We start from the raw sequence: 19,155 nt of genomic DNA, 5'->3' as shown, positions 1-19,155 counted from the left end.
CGCATGAGCCCTCTCAGTGGAGGGTTGTTCACAGCCTGGTAACATCCAAAAAAAAAATTCAACCGCATCTCTCTTGCAGGGCTGAATTCAGAAATGATTCATTACCAATACAGAATGGTTTCACTACCTTACCCTAAAATTTGCAACTGAATAAGCTGAATTGGCAGCTCTGCAGGAAAAAGGCTGTCAGGGAGAGACAGTCCTCGGCAACCTGAGTGCCAGTGGCTGATCAGTTTTGCTCACCAGCATCCTGGCAGGCAACCAAACTCTCCTTACAAAGGCTGAAAGCCTCCCTGCCAGGCTGCGAGGCACCTACAGCATCTGGATCCCAAACAGCTTCTTTCCTAAGTACACAAAACTTTCCATAAGACCTGAAACAAGTCAGCAAGCATCCCTTTTCCTGAGCTGGAAACAGTGGCTCTATACTGAGCACACAATTAGTACCTGAGTAGCAAAAGCTGCTGCTCTGTCCTAATCAGGACTTTTTTAATTTTTCTTTTCTTTTTTCTTTTTCTTATTTTTTCTTTTTTTTCTTTTTTTTTTTTTTGTATTTTAACAAAAAGGCCTTACCCTAAAATTTGCAACTGAATAAGCTGAATTGGCAGCTCTGCAGGAAAAAGGCTGTCAGGGAGAGACAGTCCTCGGCAACCTGAGTGCCAGTGGCTGATCAGTTTTGCTCACCAGCATCCTGGCAGGCAACCAAACTCTCCTTACAAAGGCTGAAAGCCTCCCTGCCAGGCTGCGAGGCACCTACAGCATCTGGATCCCAAACAGCTTCTTTCCTAAGTACACAAAACTTTCCATAAGACCTGAAACAAGTCAGCAAGCATCCCTTTTCCTGAGCTGGAAACAGTGGCTCTATACTGAGCACACAATTAGTACCTGAGTAGCAAAAGCTGCTGCTCTGTCCTAATCAGGACTTTTTTAATTTTTCTTTTCTTTTTTCTTTTTCTTATTTTTTCTTTTTTTTCTTTTTTTTTTTTTGAGATGGTAACAAAAACAGCTCTTGATTAAAAGGTCTAAAGAGGAGACACTTTGTACGGAAGAAGGAAAAAGTAAAGAATATGTGTGTCTGTTTCATTTTGTATAGGAAATGTTCTCAGACTTACAGACTTTAAGTCAAGGTTCAATGTGCAAAGAGGTGTAAATCAGCCCCCAGGCTACATGGGATGCTTGCCTTGAGCTGTCTACAGGGCTTTTCTAAGAGGAGGCTTAGTGCTGAAAGACATGGATGTAAACGTGTACACTGCTCCTCAGTCCGTGTGCTTCCAGACTGGCAAGAGTTGGCGTGGAGAAGTCCCACTGACTGTTTTATAACTAAGTGCAGTAACAGCAAGGAAAGGCTGCGAGGTTGGCATCTCCTGTTCTCATTGCTGGGAAGGACCATGTTGCTATGCTTCTAGCTGCAACTTCTGCTCATGTTTCCCAAAGTTTACATTTCCAGAGCTGTGGTGCAACAAGTAGGGCAGAAGCAGACTCCATATATGTGTCTATGTAGACACTAAAATCAATCCATGTTTGCAGAGCACCTGGTACAATGGAGAGTCTTGTCCTAGGAACTGCCCTTTCCTTTTATTATTAATCACTAAAAAAGTGATGGCTGCTCTACAGAAGATACGTGCTCTATTATTGAAATCAGGCCATGTGATGTTTCCTACCTGTACGACATTTATACTGATAATTCCTTTCCCCTCACCCTTTGCCTGTCTTCGCTAGTAAAACTAAAAGCTCTTCGGGACAGAGACTGACTGTCTCTGTGCACATACCCTGGCCCAAACACAGTGGGGTCCTGGCCTCTACCTGCCATCGCCTCAAGGGCAGTGAAAAACGTCACCAGAATAATTCTGGCTATTGCTGTGGCACACAGTAAATGCCCCCTGCGGGGCATGGTGTCCAGGGTAACAGGCTTCAGGGAGGTGGTAGCCAAAACTGAAGCTGTCTTCAGCAGGTGGTTAACAGCATCATACTGAAATTATATAAAACAAAGCGAGCTGGTTCTAGCTGTGGTGTTAACACAGGAAAGTGGCAGCAAACAGCGCCGCGGGCACCCTGCCTTCACCAACCGTCCATCACAGATCACAAAACACATCACAAATCGCTGCCTGGGGGCTATATTTCCCTGAGCCTTGCCTCTTTTCTCCTCTCCCCCAGTAAATCCATCCCCAGTAATATTTGTTGAACTCATTTTTTCTGCTGTGCTCAGAGGCCGACTGTGCTTTGCATCTCCCATTGCTGTCCAGCAGAAACACCCTGCGTGCTTGGCTGTGAGCATCAACCTGCCGGCCACAGCACCAATGTGTTCGTGCCTGCTGTGCAAGGTGGCACAGGGCAGTAATTCCTCTGCCCGATGAACTGCTCGGTGCCACAGGAACAGCTGAACAGAAAGTGCTAGGGTTTTCATTTTATGAATCTGAGGCCAAACAGAAAACTCCCTTGTATTTATAAAGGGGGTGTTTCTCTGAGCTGCCTGATAAACCAAGGTGGGGGCTGTGCCCAGCACCAACTCATAGGTGTGTAAAGGAACAGAAAACTTACATAAGGGGAGGTTTTCAATAGTCAATATGTTAAAAAAATGACTCAGCCCCTCTTCTCTCATAAAAAAGCAGATCAGTTCTGGCTAAGTAAGCCATGTCTCCAGTGGAAGGGAAGGGATGAGAAGAAAGTCAAGATATTGAGTCTATTTCCAGGTTCACTCCTCCCGCATCTATAAAGTTATGTAGCTTTGGGTGGCCTGTTCAGTTAATGGATTTAAAAAATTTACCTGTCCCACGGGAAGAGCATCAGGAGGCTTCAGTGTTGTTTGAGAAGTGCTCTGATCAAAACCACAGTATTTATAGAGATAGGCCGGTGCATCTAAGGAAAGACTCCCTTGAACAAAATGGTTCCTCACAACTACTATAGGCACTTAGCGATCCACATGTTTTGTTTTGGGTTTCTCTAATGGGTGCAGAATATTGTTCTCAATCACCTTTGAAAGCCTGAAGGACCCGGTGCCTTTTCCTCCTTGGGATCTGGACTGAGCCAAATGGTCACAAACTGGGCATGCTGCTGCCAAATGTAAGCAACTACAAACAGGAGTTAATTCTTGTTGTTGTATGTCAGAGAACCTGAATCACAAATCATCTGCTGCTGGGGAGTCCTCAAAGCGTTGGAACAAGATTATTTGAGAAAAAGAGATACTTGGTTAGAAAAACTGAGAAGCTTAAATAGGCCACCTCCTCAGCAATAAATTGGCATGTTATCTCAGTGACTGGGTGGCCCTAGAAATGGAATTACTGTAATTTTTGAGGGAGGAATCCATGTGTTAAAAACAAGGCAGAGGCATCCAGCTAATGATCCAGCTGAAAATAAGTAGACATTTGATGGAGCCTAGTATAAAAAGCAGGATTTTTGTAACTGATGCTGCAAGTTGATCATGGGCCAAGAGAAATGCAGATATGGAAGCATCCGTAGGACCATAGCAGGAGCATTTTCCCGATGCTTCCTGCAGCTTTGGTGAGCATGTTGCAGGCTGGTCAGCCAGGGATGGAAAGCCAGAACCTGCTGACTGCGGCAAGTCCTGGCTGGTGCGGGGCAACGCTGTCAGGCTACCCTCAGTGAGTGCATTTCTTACTGAATATTGAAGTGATGGATGCTTTGATGTAAAGGAAAAGATTTCAAATTTGAAAAAGAAAATAAATGCTTTGTGGAAGTGAAGTATTATATTCAGTGCCCTACCCAGGGGGACCTTGGCTTTGTGATATCATCTCTAACTCGATCTTTTTGCACTTGCTTTACTAGAAATTTTTATCTTAGGAAGAGAAAAACATACTGAAGTACAGAGGGGGTTGTACTCGGGAGCCCTGAATTGTAATCCCAACTTTGCCTCAAGGCAGCCAAGCAGCTGCTGGCAGGTCTCTGCAACCCTGCTTCCCCTCCCTCCTACCTGCTTGTACGGCGAGTGCTGCAGTGTGGCTCAGGCAGCACAAAGTGGCTCAGACCCCTGCTAATGCCTTTGGTTCTACTTTTGCGATGTCATAAAAACCTACTGTATCTATAGAAGCAATGAAGCATCAATGACAGGCTTGGGTCTGTGCTGGTCTGCAAAAGAAATGCACTCAGCCAGCAAGGCAGAGAGAAGCCTCATTGCCAGGTCAGCCAGGAGGGGTCTCTTATCAGCCTATAATCAGTGCTGATACCTCACTTAGTGCCCTGTGGGTGTAAAAACAAGCCTGGGTCTCCGTCCTGGACAGGAACCGTTCCTGACCAAGTTTTGTTCCCGTGAAGTCAGGCAGACAAGTATCCCTTACTGAGCCATTTCTTGCAGACAGTGGTTCAACCCTTCACAGGCAGTGCCGGGTCTCAGCATTCAAGCCTGTGTTTTGCAGCTCAGCTGAGCATCCTACTTCTCCCTGAGGGACTTGTTATTTTACACTACTCCCAACATACTTAATCTTCAACTTTCCAAAGACTGTTGGCAAGATTTGTTAGCAAATTACTGTGGAGCTAGAAGAGGAGAGGAATAATAAGTCCCATCTGGGTGGACTTAGTGCACAATAATATGTAAAGTTTGGACATGGTTGTAGGATCAGTCCCAAGTCAGAAGTTAGTCTCTTGTCAAGGTATGAATTAAGCCACAGTGTTTAACTCCTCTCCTTCCCTTCCCCATACACACGTTCCCAGTCATCGAAGGCTGCCTGGACTGTGGATATAAAACATCCTTAGGGCTGCCCTATTTTGTACCAAACCCTGTTGGTCCCAAAGGCAGAGCCGTGAGCTCTCCCGCGCTTTGATGGGGAAACGAGGCTCTGCCTTCTGCTCAATACAGCTATTAGGACTCATGGCCCAAAACTACAGCCCACCAATACAACCCCCAAACTGCTGGCTGGTTCATCACTCTCCAGTGATGATGTAAAATATTCTGTGAATGCCAATTAAGCAGTGACATTTGCAAAGATGCTTCTGTTTTATCAGCCCGTTTTTTGCACTGGAACGTAATAGTTGGCTGTTCAGCAGGGAAGTATTAATCCCAAATGAATCCTTTCTGGCATAGGAACAAAACCAGACTGTTTGCTGCGGGAAGTGCTCAGCATCTGAGCTCATCACATACACGGTGAGATTCTCTACCAAGTAGACATGAAGTTTAAACACTGTTCAGGAGGCCAAGCAGGTTGGTTTCCATAAACAAAAAGGTGTCTGAGCACAAAGCAGCTCAGAAGACACTCCACCTGGCAGAGCGCCTTTTTTTTATTCTAGCCTCAGAAAGATTGTAGCTTACCTTACCAAGACAAGTACACAGGTCCAGGCAGCAAGAGACTGTTGGGCACACACAAGGACCCTGAAGGGCAGATGTGGAGGATAAGGGATGTAGGTTGCTCTCCCAGAGTTTTACCAAAAGTTACTGCCAATTCTTGAGCACATAATATAGTTCTCTATTTACAGCTGCCTATGTATGAGATTAAAGTAATGATTTTTCCATTGCCCATGTGCTGACAACACTTTTTCACTTCCCATGTCCCTGTGATCCTACATCAGCAACATTGGATCTCTTTCCTTTTTAAATCTATCCTTCCATCATAAATCTGTTCTTATTGTGCCTACTTCAGTCCCAGTCTGAATAAGTAACACAGTCGTTGACCAATGTAAAAGATGCTCCTAGATGAAGAGGCTAGTAGCAGGTGTTTCCGACATTTCTTGAAACAGGCTGAATATCCCACTTCTCTTAAAGTGCTAAGAATTCATTTGTTTCTGGCTCAGTGGGGCTGTGAAATGCTAGAGTTTAACAGTCATATGTTCCAGAATAACCTCCTGTTCTGAAAAACTTTCAAATTAATCTTCAGTATGATTTTAGAGGATTAACTTCATAACAGACTTATATCTTTTGAAAGCCAGAAGAGCAGATGCTGCCTTCAGCCTTTCTATAGATATCAAGTTTAAACTGAGCATTTTATGAAATATCTGGTACAGTAATTGTGTCCAAGTTCAGACAGCAATCATTGCAGGGTGATTTGATTTTCACTCTGGATAGCCTGTACCCTTCCAGGCCAAATAAACTCCTTCCTTCTCTGGTCCTGAACTAGTCCTGAGAGAGAGAAAAAAATAATATCACCTTGAACAATTATTTGTGGAGCATTAGGTTATTGCCTAAGCCAAATCCCAGGGAGCTTCCGAAGTCTACAAGCAGGACATGGGGCTGCTGCCACTCAGCACCAAGTGACCCACCGGAGGTGCTGATCAGGGAGACAGCAATGGCCAGCCACACGTACACGTGCTTCATGCTGATGCTGCCAAATGCCTTTAAACTGGACTGGAAATCGGTCTCCACTGGTGCTGCAGCAATTCAGTTTCCATTTGCTACCAGAAAATCCAAACTTGTAAAAAGAAAGTGTGCAACCAGCCCAGACTTTCCGCAAGATCACACTTTCATTCAAAGCCAGCTATATCTTGCAGATGAGAGGGCCTGAAAGTTTCCCAGATAAACATCTCCCTCCATTTTTATCGTAGCCATCAATATAACATCATTTATCAATATTGCTCCTTTACTTTACTGGTGTTGGAGGAAAGCTGTTCAAACAAAGGCTGTATAAAATGACTAGAGTACTACTAGTGCCTAAAATAAACATCCTTATGTCTCAATATTTGCTTCCCATCAATGTCCCTGAGAGCATTCTGCCTTCACAGGGTGCAACTCAAAGGAGTTTGCTGTTCTGGGGTATGAGTCACACTTTGTCAACAATAAGCACATTTGGTTGAACCAAGCACTGCAGGTTACTGCAGTATTTCTCGAGGTGTTTGGAAGCAGCCAAGCTCCAGCAATTGCCACAAGCATTGTTAGTACCAGAGATGGAAATGGCTTGTGAAAAATAGCTGTCTGCGTAGTCTGGCAAGGAGCCTGTCTCCAAACAAAAATTTGGGATGACCCTTCTTGCAAAGGATCAGGTCTGCAACCCTTGGGCTTCAAATTACATTCATATTTTACTGGGACTATTTAATAAAGAAGAAAAGCAAACAAACAAGAAATAAGATACAGATTATTATATGAAGAAAGATTGTTGGAGGAAGGACTAATATGCCTCCTTTTGTATAAACATACAGACAAATAATTAATCTTCTATTCATAGAATCATAGAATGGTTTGGCTTGGAAGGGACCTTTGAAGATTATCTAGTCCAACCCCCCTGCTGTGGACAGGGACATCTTGCACTAGATCAGGTTGCTCAAAGCCCCGTCCAACCTGACCTTAAGCACTTCCAATGATAGGGCACCCACAACTTCTCTGAGCAACCTGTTCCAGTGTCTCACTACCCTCATCGTAACAAATTCCTTCCTTATGTCCAATCTAAACCTGCCCTCTTTTAGTTTAAAACCATTGCCCCTTGTCCTGTCACTATAGGCCCCAGTAAAACATCTTTCTCCATCTTTCTTATAAGACCCCTTTATATATTGAAAGGCCACAATTAGGTCTCTCCGGAGTCTTCTCTCCTCCAGGCTGAGCACCCCCAACTCGCTCAGCCTTTCCTCATAAGAGAGGTGTTCTCGTGGCCCTCCTCTGGACCTGCTTTAACAGGTCCATGTCTTTCTTGTACTGGGAACCCCAGAGCTGGACGCAGTGGTGGCAGGGGACTCCAGGTGGGGTCTTGCAAGAGCAGAGTAGAGCGGGAGCATCACCTCCCTTGACCTGTTGGCCACACTTCTTTTTATGCAGCCCAGGATACAATTGGCTTTCTGGGCTGCAAGCTCATGTTGCCAGCTTGTGTCCAATTTTTTGTCCATCAGTATCCCCAAGACCTTTTCCGCAGGGCTACTCACAATCCGTTCATCCCCCAGTCTGTACCGATACTGGGGGTTGCCTCAACCCAGGTGCAGGACCTTGCACTTGGCCTTGTTGAATTTCACAAGGTTCGCACGGGCCCACTCCTCAAGCCTGTCAAGGTCCCTCTGGATGGCATCCCTTCCCACTAGTGAATCAATTCAGCCTGGTGTCATCTGCAAACTTGCTGAGGGTATTCATATTACTGAAGGAGGAAAGCAATACATCACTGAAGTCATTTTCCATATCCACTATTTCAAAAACATTTTTTCCCTAGCACAACTGATTCGCTTTTCCTTGTGCTGCAGTCCCTAACAGAGCTGCTGAGCTGCGGTGACTAGGACTATTGCCCCAAACTTGAAATAAAAGTCACCCACTATGTTCACCATTGCTGAGTCAAGGAAGGGAGGGTCTCACCGCATATTAGCAGGCAGGATCCCCCCTTAGCAGACCAGTGGAGACAGACAGGCTCTTCCAGACAGCATTTAACAGCAAAGGCTTATCTGGTATTACATGAATTGTTTTCAGGAGGAATGCTTCCTTCAATGACAACAAGCAACCTGGATCCTATATAATATCTAAAATTAATCAGAATAATCCCACCCAGCCTGCTATTGCCTTTCTACTGTGATAAGCCCTTTTCAGAAGACACTTCCTTTTGTTTATTTTAAATGTATTCCTCAGTAATGCAGCAGAAATATCTATCTGATAATAACTAGAAATCCTTTCTTCTGAGGATTTCAGAGAGCTTTGGAAGGGCAAGCATAGACTCATTTTTAAAGATGGTAAAATCAAGGAACAGAGAAGTTAATGGTCCTACAGAGGCTAGGCTATAAGTCATAGCTCGCAGTTCCTATCTGCTTGCCCAAAAGGGAGGATTATTTGGGAAATAGTTAAGGCATGTGAAAAAAAAAGTGAGAAGTGAAAGCTGATTTTGACTTTAGAAAGGATTACTTATTTTTGTCAGAAGCAATGCATTACAGCAAGTCTCCTTTTTATCTTCTGTAATTCCCTGCCACCAACAAATGCCCAGTACAAATGAACATTAGCTGGAGCAATGTGAGACACTCTGGGAGGGGCAACACAGCCGTTTGCTCTCGGTGGAGACCATCCTACAACATCTCTGTTTTGGAGGAAGCCACAATGTTCAGCAGACTTTTTGACCCCTTTGCCTTCAGCAGGGACACACCAAAGCCTGGTAGCTTTGCATGTGGAGTCCATTGTAAGGGACGTGCCTTTTTCAGCCACTTCTACCAGGGCAGCATTTCTGACAGTATTGGCTAAACCCATCATTTTAGAGCTAGCCAAAGCCCTGAGCTACAGCTTGGAAGAGACACAGCTGATGAGAACAGGGTTCAGACACAATTGAGTTGCCTTGTATCAGTACAGATCATTAACTGCAGGAAATGTCAAGTAATTTCACTTAACATAAATGTCTGTTGTTGCAGGCTAAATTTAACCCAATTATCTCCTGTTTTCTAAGAATATAGAAGCCCAGAGCTACTGCCGATCAGGCACAGCGTGCATGTTTCACCCTCAGTCTGCATGTGCAGGTTGGATAATGCTTCTTCCAGACTTTTTGCATGGCTCCAGCCCGCACAGCCAGAAACACAAAATTTTAAGATATCCATTGCCACAGAAAAGATTGTGTTCTTCAGAAATTCTAGAAAATGCACAGAAAATCCACCTCATCTCCTCTGGAGGCAGTAAGAGTAAAGAGCTAGCAGGAAAAATACATTTTGCTTCAATTTTTATATTTGCAAAGGTGCAACTTAAAAAAAGAAAAAAAGTCCCAGGAAACAAGACTTCCAGGGTGACTTTCACATGAAAATGAAGTAGGAAATATGGATCAACACTGAAAAAGAAATTTAGGCCAGATGCTCAGTTGGTGTCAACCAGCACAGTCCCTCTGACAGTTTCCCCACTTACACCAGCTGGATCCAGCTCAGCCACCTGGCCAGCACTTTCATCAGAAAGCATAAGAGGATAAAGACAAAAAGACCCCATAAAGTCACAATATGGGGTTTATTTGAGTGTGATCTGTTGCCACACATCTAGATGCCAGTGATAGATACATCTCACCTAACTTCAGACACCTAGAGGTAGGCTGCTACATCCCAGCCAGTCATCCCAGGTAATCCGTATAGAGTAGACATCAGAAATGCATCCAAATGAATCAGGCACCAGAAGTGTTCGTTTCTCCCCATCAACTGGGAAGGGAGTCTAGACACTTGAGACATCTACATTTGTCCAGATTAATCCCACCCCCGTGTGGCAAGCCTGAGCAAGAGGGTGTAAAAACAACAAAAAAATGCATATCAAACTTTCTTAATGAGAGAGAGATTTCAGATACAGAGAGATTTTGTAGAGTGTTTCGAGGCAAAAAAGAAGATGTTCTTGATCAGTTTAGCTCTACCCCAGGGCTCTACACAAGTAACTTGATGTCAGCATTTCTCTGGGTCAGTGAAGGGGAGACAGCGGTGTGAGTTCTTGTCTGTTCATGGTTGGAGTCAGCAAATCTCCCCACTCCAAAATGAGATTATCCAACACCCTGTCCTGATGGACGAGTAAGTGACATTGCAAAGCCTGTCTTGTGCCACCAGTGCTTTGGTCCTCAAATGCCACCTGGTGGTGCCTCTTTGAAATCCTATCGTGTCATTACAGGCAACCTTTGAGGATAAAAAGGGCTGAGGTGTGTCCTGTGAGTAGCAAGCTTTCTGCAGGAATGGAGATGACTACAGCCCGGGTCCCCATTGAACTTATTTATTTGATGGGCTTATAATAAAGAGTTTAAGGCAGAAGTAAACATTGGTACAAGTAACATAAAATATAACAGAAAAGGATGATGGGGAAAAGCTGCATGAGAACCAATTCAGCAAAACTTCCCTGAGGTGTGCGTAGCACATGTGCATTGCAGGCAGGACCCAAGGCTGGTGTTACACACAGGAGTCAATGCATGTTTTCCAAGTCCCGTCCAAAGACCTCACCATCAGTCACCTTTTCTACCCATGCAGTTCATTTTAGTCAGGTGAAGTTATTCAGTGATACTGTTAGCAGCTTTAGGAGCAAGACCTGAATGCTAGCCTCCCAGAGCTTTTACAGTAGCTCTGTAATAAACAATAAAAAGGCAATAAAATGAAAAAAAATAGCAATAAAGAAGTAACAAGGAGTCAGGAAGAAGAGGAATGACTTGATTCAAAGAGCAGCGGTTTCACCATTGGCAGGGGATGTCCCAATGCTTCACTGCCACTGCATGTGCAGCAAGTTGCTGGTTGTCATGGCAGATCACAGATGATTTCCTACATTCCCCAGGGGAAAGGGGGCTGGAGGAGATCCCCTTCTCCCAGTACAGCTTTCTCCATCTGCAGAGAGTGAAACCAGGACCTTGCTGCCCCGGACTTCCCAGGTCACCTGCTGGAGGCACAGGCTTGCTCTCCAGTGCCTGTACGTCGCCCTGAGCCATGAAAATGCCAGGAAAAAGGATTCAAAGCATGTAACAAGGAAAGAGGAAGAAGGCTGCATTTTATGCATCCTTGAGGCAAAAAGTGTTCTGGAGGTACTTGCTCAAAATACTTCAGAGTACCATTGATTTGTTTGTTTGTTTCTCGGTGGAGAGCACTTTCTGGGCCTCATAAGCTGCCACACTTTATCTAGGTGCAAAACCAGCAGCAGGAGATTTCCTTCTGTGTTTACAGGCTTAACACCAGGAGCTACTTCTACACAGACAGGTCATACAACCCTCAAGCTGAATTTTGTCTTTCCCAGCAAGCAAAACTTGCATCCATAGCTCACGGTTTGCTATGAATTAAGGGCATCTTGAGCAGTGGCCCAATACTCAGAGCTCTAAATCTGAACTCTCAAGTTTTTCATGTGCCAGAGAGTTTTACACACGGGAGCTGGTGATGTGCTGGTTTGAGCCAAACTGCAGGCACTGACACATCCAAAACGCATCCTTGGACATGGCCAACCAAGTCAGGAGAGGTCAACCTATGACATTGAGCTACAGAGCCCCAAGATGCCAAACGCCATCATGATCCAGCTAAACACACCAGCGCCCCAGAGCCCCGGCAGCTGTTCATTTCGTGCTCGCATGCAAGGACTAGATTGTGCCATTAGGCACAGGGTTGACAAGAGTAAAATGCTCCCCAGGGACCTCACAAGGGGTTTCTCCTCCTGCCTTTCCCTCAGCAGCGGTGCAGATGATAATCCATAGCACAGGGCAGAAAAATGTGGGATCACAATTCCCTGAGTGCTTACAGAGAAACCCAAACCCTCCTCCAAAGCAATGACAGTGTCAGCATAGTCAGACGCTTCTTGCAGCCACCAGAACTTGCCAAAAGGAAGCCCAGCTCCTTCCTTGCTGCATGTTGTGTGGTTTTTCTGACAAACTCCCCGTGCCTGCCTCAGCCCAAAGCTGCCTTGCGATGTGGGTTTCCTTCCAGTGCTGCACACAACACAGCTGCATGCCAGCAGCCTTAAAGTATTCAGACTGTGGGGTGGCAGAGATATACACAAGTGGGAATAACTGTGCTTTGTTTTCAGTTTTGGTCAGTCATTTACACCTTAATAAATAGCTGAAGTCTTATCATTTATTCTTAGTGGATCAAATCCTGCTGTCAGGTATGCTGATGTAAACTCTGATGCAATTACTTACTTCTCTAGAGCTATCCCAGAACTGCATCTGAGATAAAATCAGAATCAGAAAGTAGAATATCAGCTCTGATATTAGCCATATTTCCCTACTACCCATAGAAACTAGGTTCACTTCTGAAGTTACAATAGCAGTACATAAGGAAACGAGAACATGAACTGAATGACATACCAAATACTTCAGCATCCTCAGAGTAAAAATCTATTGATGTCAGAAAGAACAATCTAAGGAAAAGACCCACAAGAAATTGGTATTAATATTTTTTAGATTGGATTCATGTCATTGTGCTATTTTACATTTTCCTGTGAATGATTCAAATTCCCAAGTGCTTTAGCACTGCTTGTTTATAACACTTTGCATTGTTGCAACTATGGTTTCTTAAAAATCAACTACACCAACTGAAATGAGATGTTTCTAATCCATGAAAAACAAACCTTGACCACTTTCCAAAGCTAATCAACTGTTCAGAGTCAGTTTCAAAAGCCCCGAGCCTGGGAACTCTGTGGTGCAGAGACTAATCCAACAGCCCAGGCATCTGATGGAGAAGATTTCTGTTGTCTGCAGGATCAGACCCGCAGAACAGTAAAAGACTCAGGCTCCAAAACCATGTAGCGCTCTCAGCACAACAAATCCACTTCAGCAGAAGGAATAGAAAAGTTGATCTAAATCTTACCAGAGCTAATGCTAGATTAGTGTTAGGTAAATTTTCTCAGACTGTTTCAATGAAGGAAGCAAACTAGTGAAACAAAACATGGCTTTCTCTTCACACACAAAACCTTGTGCAGTTGACCTAGAATTTAAGGCAGGCACAAATTAAATTTTGTCACTGTGTTAAATTTATTTAACTGCTACCATTCATTTACTGTTTATATAAATTAATTTATGGTAAGTTCTCGGGCAAATCCTCTAAGCACTTTGGCCAAGCTTTGATCCCAGTTCCACATCTCTGGGTCCATAAAGACTCTACAAAATCCATTAAAAAGTTCTGGGTTTGGTCTACTACAGCCAGGGCAAAATTTGTTTGCTAGTACCACATTCAGCTCTACTGCAAAAGAAGGTAGAAACAAGAAAATACACTATAAGCAGGACATCCTGATTAAATAATTCAGCTCTACTGCAAAAGAAGGTAGAAACAAGAAAATACACTATAAGCAGGACATCCTGATTAAATAATCTTACTGCAAACAGAAGTACAGAAACATACAGATAAACATGGTTATATGCATACATATACACTCATAGGCACAAACACCTATACATTCCTCTGTTCTCTTTCAGCAAAAAGCCAGTATCCTTTCCTTATGAAAAACAAGCACTTCACAAATTAGAGTTAATCCTCAGCTCATGAATTGGATTGATTTCAGGAAAATAAGATTATTTCCAGCTGCTCCACCTAAGCACTACAAGACTTAAGTGTCAAATTTTCCCCTTAGATGCATCCTACTGAAATCAAAAGAAGTTCTCACTGGGTAAGGTCAAGTATACATGCATCTACCTAAGAAAGATGGCATGCTGTTTCTACATAGTTCTTCAAGGCAGAATCACAAAACTACAGGGAGAGATACCAGTTACGTTAGACCAATTGATGTGGCCATAGAAACCACTCTCATACATTCGAGCCCCAAAGCCTCGGACCAGGGCACTCCAGGTGATTTCTGTTCTCCTACTTGCACTGCTGGGTTGATGCACACCAAGTGTGAACCACGGTAATCCCGAAGACATGACACTTCTAAAAAACAGTAGACGGGAAGAGAAAACCCGAAAGACACAACATTCATCTCCTCCCATTTGCAGTTCAGTGGAATTAATGCTCTTTCCTTAAAGACTTTTAAAGGATAAACCTGTACCAATACAAAACTTGCTGACATAAATGAAACCCTCGCACAAGCACCTTAATGTTAAAATTCTAAGTCTTTAAGTATTTCTAAACCTCATTTTTCTCACTGCAGAATGTCTTATATTTTCACTGCCAAAAATAATGGAAAAATAGAAGAGACATTACCTTGGCTTTTTTTCCTCCATCTCCTATGCTTTCCTGTTGTCTGGTGTCAAAATGGCCTTCAGCAACTCATCCAGCACCTGCAAGACACACCACTCTTCTTCCCTTGGCTGCCATAGGGATTCTGCCTGTGTTTATGATTAACCCACTAAGATATCTGCCACAGTAGGGTGAGGCTGTTTAAACACTTGATTATATTCATGACTCTTATTCTAGATAAGGTTTCCCAAGCACAGAAGCTGCTCAATGAAGCCTTGCAAAATTCTGTGGTTTTGGCTCATACTGCTCCTTTACAAAGACATTTTTTCCTCCTCCGGCCACAAGTGGGTTCTCTCTGCTGCTGCAGTCAGGTGGAACCGGCTTATGACTTAGGCAGTATTTTGGCTCATAAAACAGCTCCAGAAACACAATAGCCTGATGTTCTGGGGTGTGACTATGCCGAAATGGAGTATGCATTGCCTTTCACGGGGTTTCATGCAGTTCAGGTATTTGTTGCACTAATACAATCTCTGCTCCTTCTCCACATGCACAGACCCTCTCCAGGGGGTGTGTGCAGGTATATCAGGATTTACAGCATGGGTTGAGGATGAAATCTGCTCCCTGTAGCAATGTTGATGTTACTGTGACTGCACAAATCATGCATCCTCTCTGAACTACAGCTTATGCAGCTGCAATATGGGAATGATTCTAGTTCCTTATTTCCCTGGGGCATTTGCAAGCATAGTATAATAATTTCAAATTATTCATACAGCAAATGATGCTCTGCAGTGTCACAGCAATACAGCAAATGCAACATTTCCATTAGTTCTTGGAGCAACACATGTAATGTAAACTTTGGGACAAAGCACAGGCATATTTTAGGCAATGTCTTGCTTAACCTAATTGAACTAATGAAACATCAGCCTGCTGACCAAATACAGAGGGTGTTAACTAGCTGATCATTTTATCTCTCATATCAAAAATGCATACCTCACTGTGCTGCACAGTTCTGCAAAAATAAATCTGTTTCATGTATTAAAAAATGCCATTCACACAAGAGGATAAAGAAACTGCTGCAATTAATACAATTAGCACAAAAAGAAGACACCTGGTGTTGCCAAAAAGCTGTGTTGAGCAGCAAATGGGAAAGAAAAGAAACGCCTGATCTCTCGGCAAGAGGAATGTCTTACATCATGAAGGTTAATTTGGATCTTTCCAAACAGAAACCACTCTCCATCTTGGTTAAAAACAGGTTGTGTCAGAGTGACACGATAAAGGGCATCAACATTTGTTAGGATTTTTTATTTTCATTTGATTTTTTTTACATGGCTGTTTTAGCACTTGGCTAGTTAGCACAGGTGTTCTAGGTGCTAAGGAAACCACACAGGGACACGTTCATACCACCTAGTTTAGACATTTATCATTGGTGGGGTTTCACACAGCAGTCTGAGCCAATTTAACAGCTCACTGCTGCTGGGAAGGGATGGGGGCATCAGTCCTCTCTTCTGCTCTCAGCCATGTTCCTGATGCTTATGTTATGCCAACTATAGCAACACTGCTCTGAGCCAGTTTAACTCACTAATCCACCAGAAATGAGTGGAAAATTTAGAACTGTCTTGCAGGACGAACCAGGGAGTCTGGAGCCAGGAGGAAAGGAGCAAGAGCCATTACACAGCATGGAGCAGGAGGAAGGACAGGAGGGAAGATGGCGCCATCAAGTTGTCTCAGATGCTGATGAAACCACAATCTTAAATACTTGTTCTAGATTCACAGGTTTTGTGTGTGGCCTATGAAGGTACCAGAAGAGCTGTTTCTTCCTTCCTTTGCCCAAAGATAAGTTTATCCTGACAAAGTAGTTCTAGCAGCTGTCTGAGGAAGGGCTTTAGATATGTCATCAGCACAACAACTGGAGACAGGAGAGGACCCAGGTTCAGCAATAAGGATGCAGATGGAGCAATTCTGCCTCAACAGTGGCAATCAGTGCCGTCTGTGATGCTTCAGGACATCCTGCTTAGTCTCCCCTCACTGCTCCAGAAATGTGTGGGTGCCCTGTGGATCCTGTGTTATACCTGCCAGCCTTGTGGGTGGCTGAGTTCCCTGGCATCTCTAATGACACTAGATGCCTGTGTTTACACAGTTCCCATTTTGCGTGTGATGCAGCAGATTACGGGAGTTGCATGTGACCCACTAGTTTTCAGTAGGTAATGCTGCAGGGCTGATTTCTGAAAACTGATTCGAATAAAACAGAAGATGGAAACTCAATTTTTTGGAAAGTCATTCCAAGCTATTCTGGGTGAATCTCGGTCAGTCCAGCTCCCACATTCAAGGTAGTTTGCCTTTCATAGTGCTGGGCTTTTTCACTTCATAATTATTTGGGGCATTATATGGAGCACAGTTAGCTCAGTGGATATTATAGCCACCCCTGATCATTACGTTACAGAACTGATGTAGTGTCCTTCATATTTAGGATACTGACCCATCTTAAGGAGGGAGAATCATCTCACGTGGTGCTAGGCTTCCATCAGGGTCCAGCTGCCCTCGATTCACTGCTCCAGGGCGCTTCCTAATGTACCTGTCCAGAGGAGGCCAGTGGAGCTGTGCTTCACTACTCTACATGGACTAGAAAGGGGCTTTATGAGATTAAGTGACATTAATATCACCCTAGGTATTTTTATTTCTCTAATTCCCTGGAAGATGCCAGTCTCCTGGCTCTGCAGGAGACCAGTGAAGGCTCTACTGCACAGGGGGCCCAGGGGAGTTAATCTGAATTAACTTTTAAAGCGGACAAATTCAACTGCAGTAATATCTGTGTAGAGTCACATGCTCAGAATTACTGTGACAGTAATTTGATTTGAGTTTTCACTTCCATTAAGTTTGGAAGTGAAATAAATGGAAGTGAAATGAGGGACACTTCAGTGCCCTAGAGCAGATCACCCAGGAGTTCATCAAGGTCTTTCTGATCTGCTTGAACACCCCAAGGGCAGAGGAGGCTGCAAAATACTAACTGTGAGCTGAAAAGCAGTGACTGCGGTGATGGTCTGTTGTCTGCGGGGAGGAAAGGAAGGGAAAAAGTGTGTCGATACCAGGCTTTTACTCTGCCAATATCTTAGGGTTAATACATAGTCATAGAAATGGCAGGGTATTTTTGTAGCACAAATAGACTTTGCAGAGAGATAATGATTGACTCTATTGGAAATCCACAGTGGGACTTCTGCTGTCCTCTAACAGTGGGATTTGGGTTCGTATTAATTGACACTAATAACTCAAAAACAACACATGAACATTTTTTTCAAAACAGCTACCCAATGATTAAACATGGAAAACTTTGTTGTGTTTCAATAGGAGGGAAAAAAAGGCAAAAGCAGGTCTGTCTGGACCCACATCCAGCAATGCAATGTTGATCGGGGAGAGCTCCCTGGCTGAGGGATTATGTGAGCCCAGGCACTTTCCTGCTTCCCGGGCAGGTCACTTCTAGAAACTGCTGTGAGTCATAAGTGTTTGCCCACTAATATTTCCTCAACCCCTGACAAGGCAAGTTGATTAGAGAGTTTAGATTATAGTAGCCAAAAGGTGTGGCTAGCTTTCATTATATGGTTATCATTATTAGTTTGAACAGTGCCATTATGCTTGCAAGGGAGGGTTTGAGTAACTTAATGATGTAGTGCGTTGAAATGCCGAGGAGAAGCACAGTCCGGGTAAAGCTCATTGCTGGGCAGAAATGGGAAAACAGGCAATGAGGAAAAGGGCTCCACCCAGGCAGATGCAAAGCTGGCAGAGGTTATCATACACTTCAGAAGGAAAGGGGAAAGAAAGACAAATGAAGCGGCTTATTGTGAAAATTCACTTGGGGACTTCATTACAAGGACATTTTATTTATGTAGTGGTCATGTCTAAGAGTCCTTTTTGTGGACAAAGCATCCATCATTTCTTCATTTTATGACAAAAAGTATTATGCCACTCTCTACACCTAGTTTTAATATTCTGTGTAGTCTAATATTCCGTGCAGTCCTCGCAAAAGAAGACAGTAGAAACTGGCAGGGGACAGAGGGGAGTGACTGAAGTGACCAAGGGCATGGAGTAGCTTCCAGACAAGTTACAGCTACAAAAATTAGGACACTGATGCTTGGAAAAGGCAAATGGGTGGGATACATTAGGGCCTCTAAAATCATTAGTGGAATGGCAAAGATGAGCAGAAAACACTTGTTCACAGTTCCTCGCTGTAGAAGCATTTTGCATAAGATACATAACTACAGTGTTGAACAGATGAAGCAGTTCAGCTGTTGCTACTTAGCACAGGACCATGTAATGTTGATATACCAGAACAAATTCAGGGTAAAACTACTCTGTTCAGAGCACAGAGGACAAGGTTCTCAAATACAGTAGGTTTTTAAAGCAAAGGTTTCTTAAATTCACAATTAATAGATCATCATCTTTGGCATCTCTAGCAGTTCAGACTTCTTGGAGAAAGTCACTGGGTTTTCATTAATAAATTCAGTCCTGAAAAGATGGCTATTGATGTAAAAGAATTGGAATAGACATCATGCGCAGCTACTATAAAAACATTTTCCGTGCACTGAAATGGAAGAAGAGTTCTCATGTAAATTAACTACAACCTGCCATAAAAGTTTGATGGCCCCTTTCTCTCCGCTTTCTTAACAGGAACCCCCCGAGGCACACAGATAACATCTCATGCTGCCTAACTGAAGCTGATGTGGAGCCTGGAGCATACCGAGGAGG

At 43.7% G+C, this 19,155-nt stretch overlaps 1 protein-coding gene across 1 annotated transcript in view; it reads right to left on the bottom strand.

The window, feature by feature from the left end:
- The window catches only part of FER1L6 (fer-1 like family member 6), a 94,299-nt gene extending 92,492 nt beyond the window's left edge, over positions 1-1,807 (bottom strand). The window contains exon 1 of the mRNA XM_009277230.2: positions 1,767-1,807. Coding sequence (XP_009275505.2) covers positions 1,767-1,807 — 41 coding nt within the window. The remainder of the gene's footprint in view (positions 1-1,766) is intronic.
- Between the last annotated feature and the right edge of the window lie 17,348 nt (positions 1,808-19,155).

The sequence above is a fragment of the Aptenodytes forsteri genome, unplaced genomic scaffold (genome assembly GCF_000699145.1).
Source record: "Aptenodytes forsteri isolate BGI_AS27 unplaced genomic scaffold, ASM69914v1 Scaffold49, whole genome shotgun sequence".
In the NCBI taxonomy this organism is placed as follows: Eukaryota; Metazoa; Chordata; class Aves; order Sphenisciformes; family Spheniscidae; genus Aptenodytes; species Aptenodytes forsteri.
The sequence above is the reverse complement of the archived record's forward strand: the minus strand, read 5'-3'. Positions and strand labels throughout refer to the sequence as shown.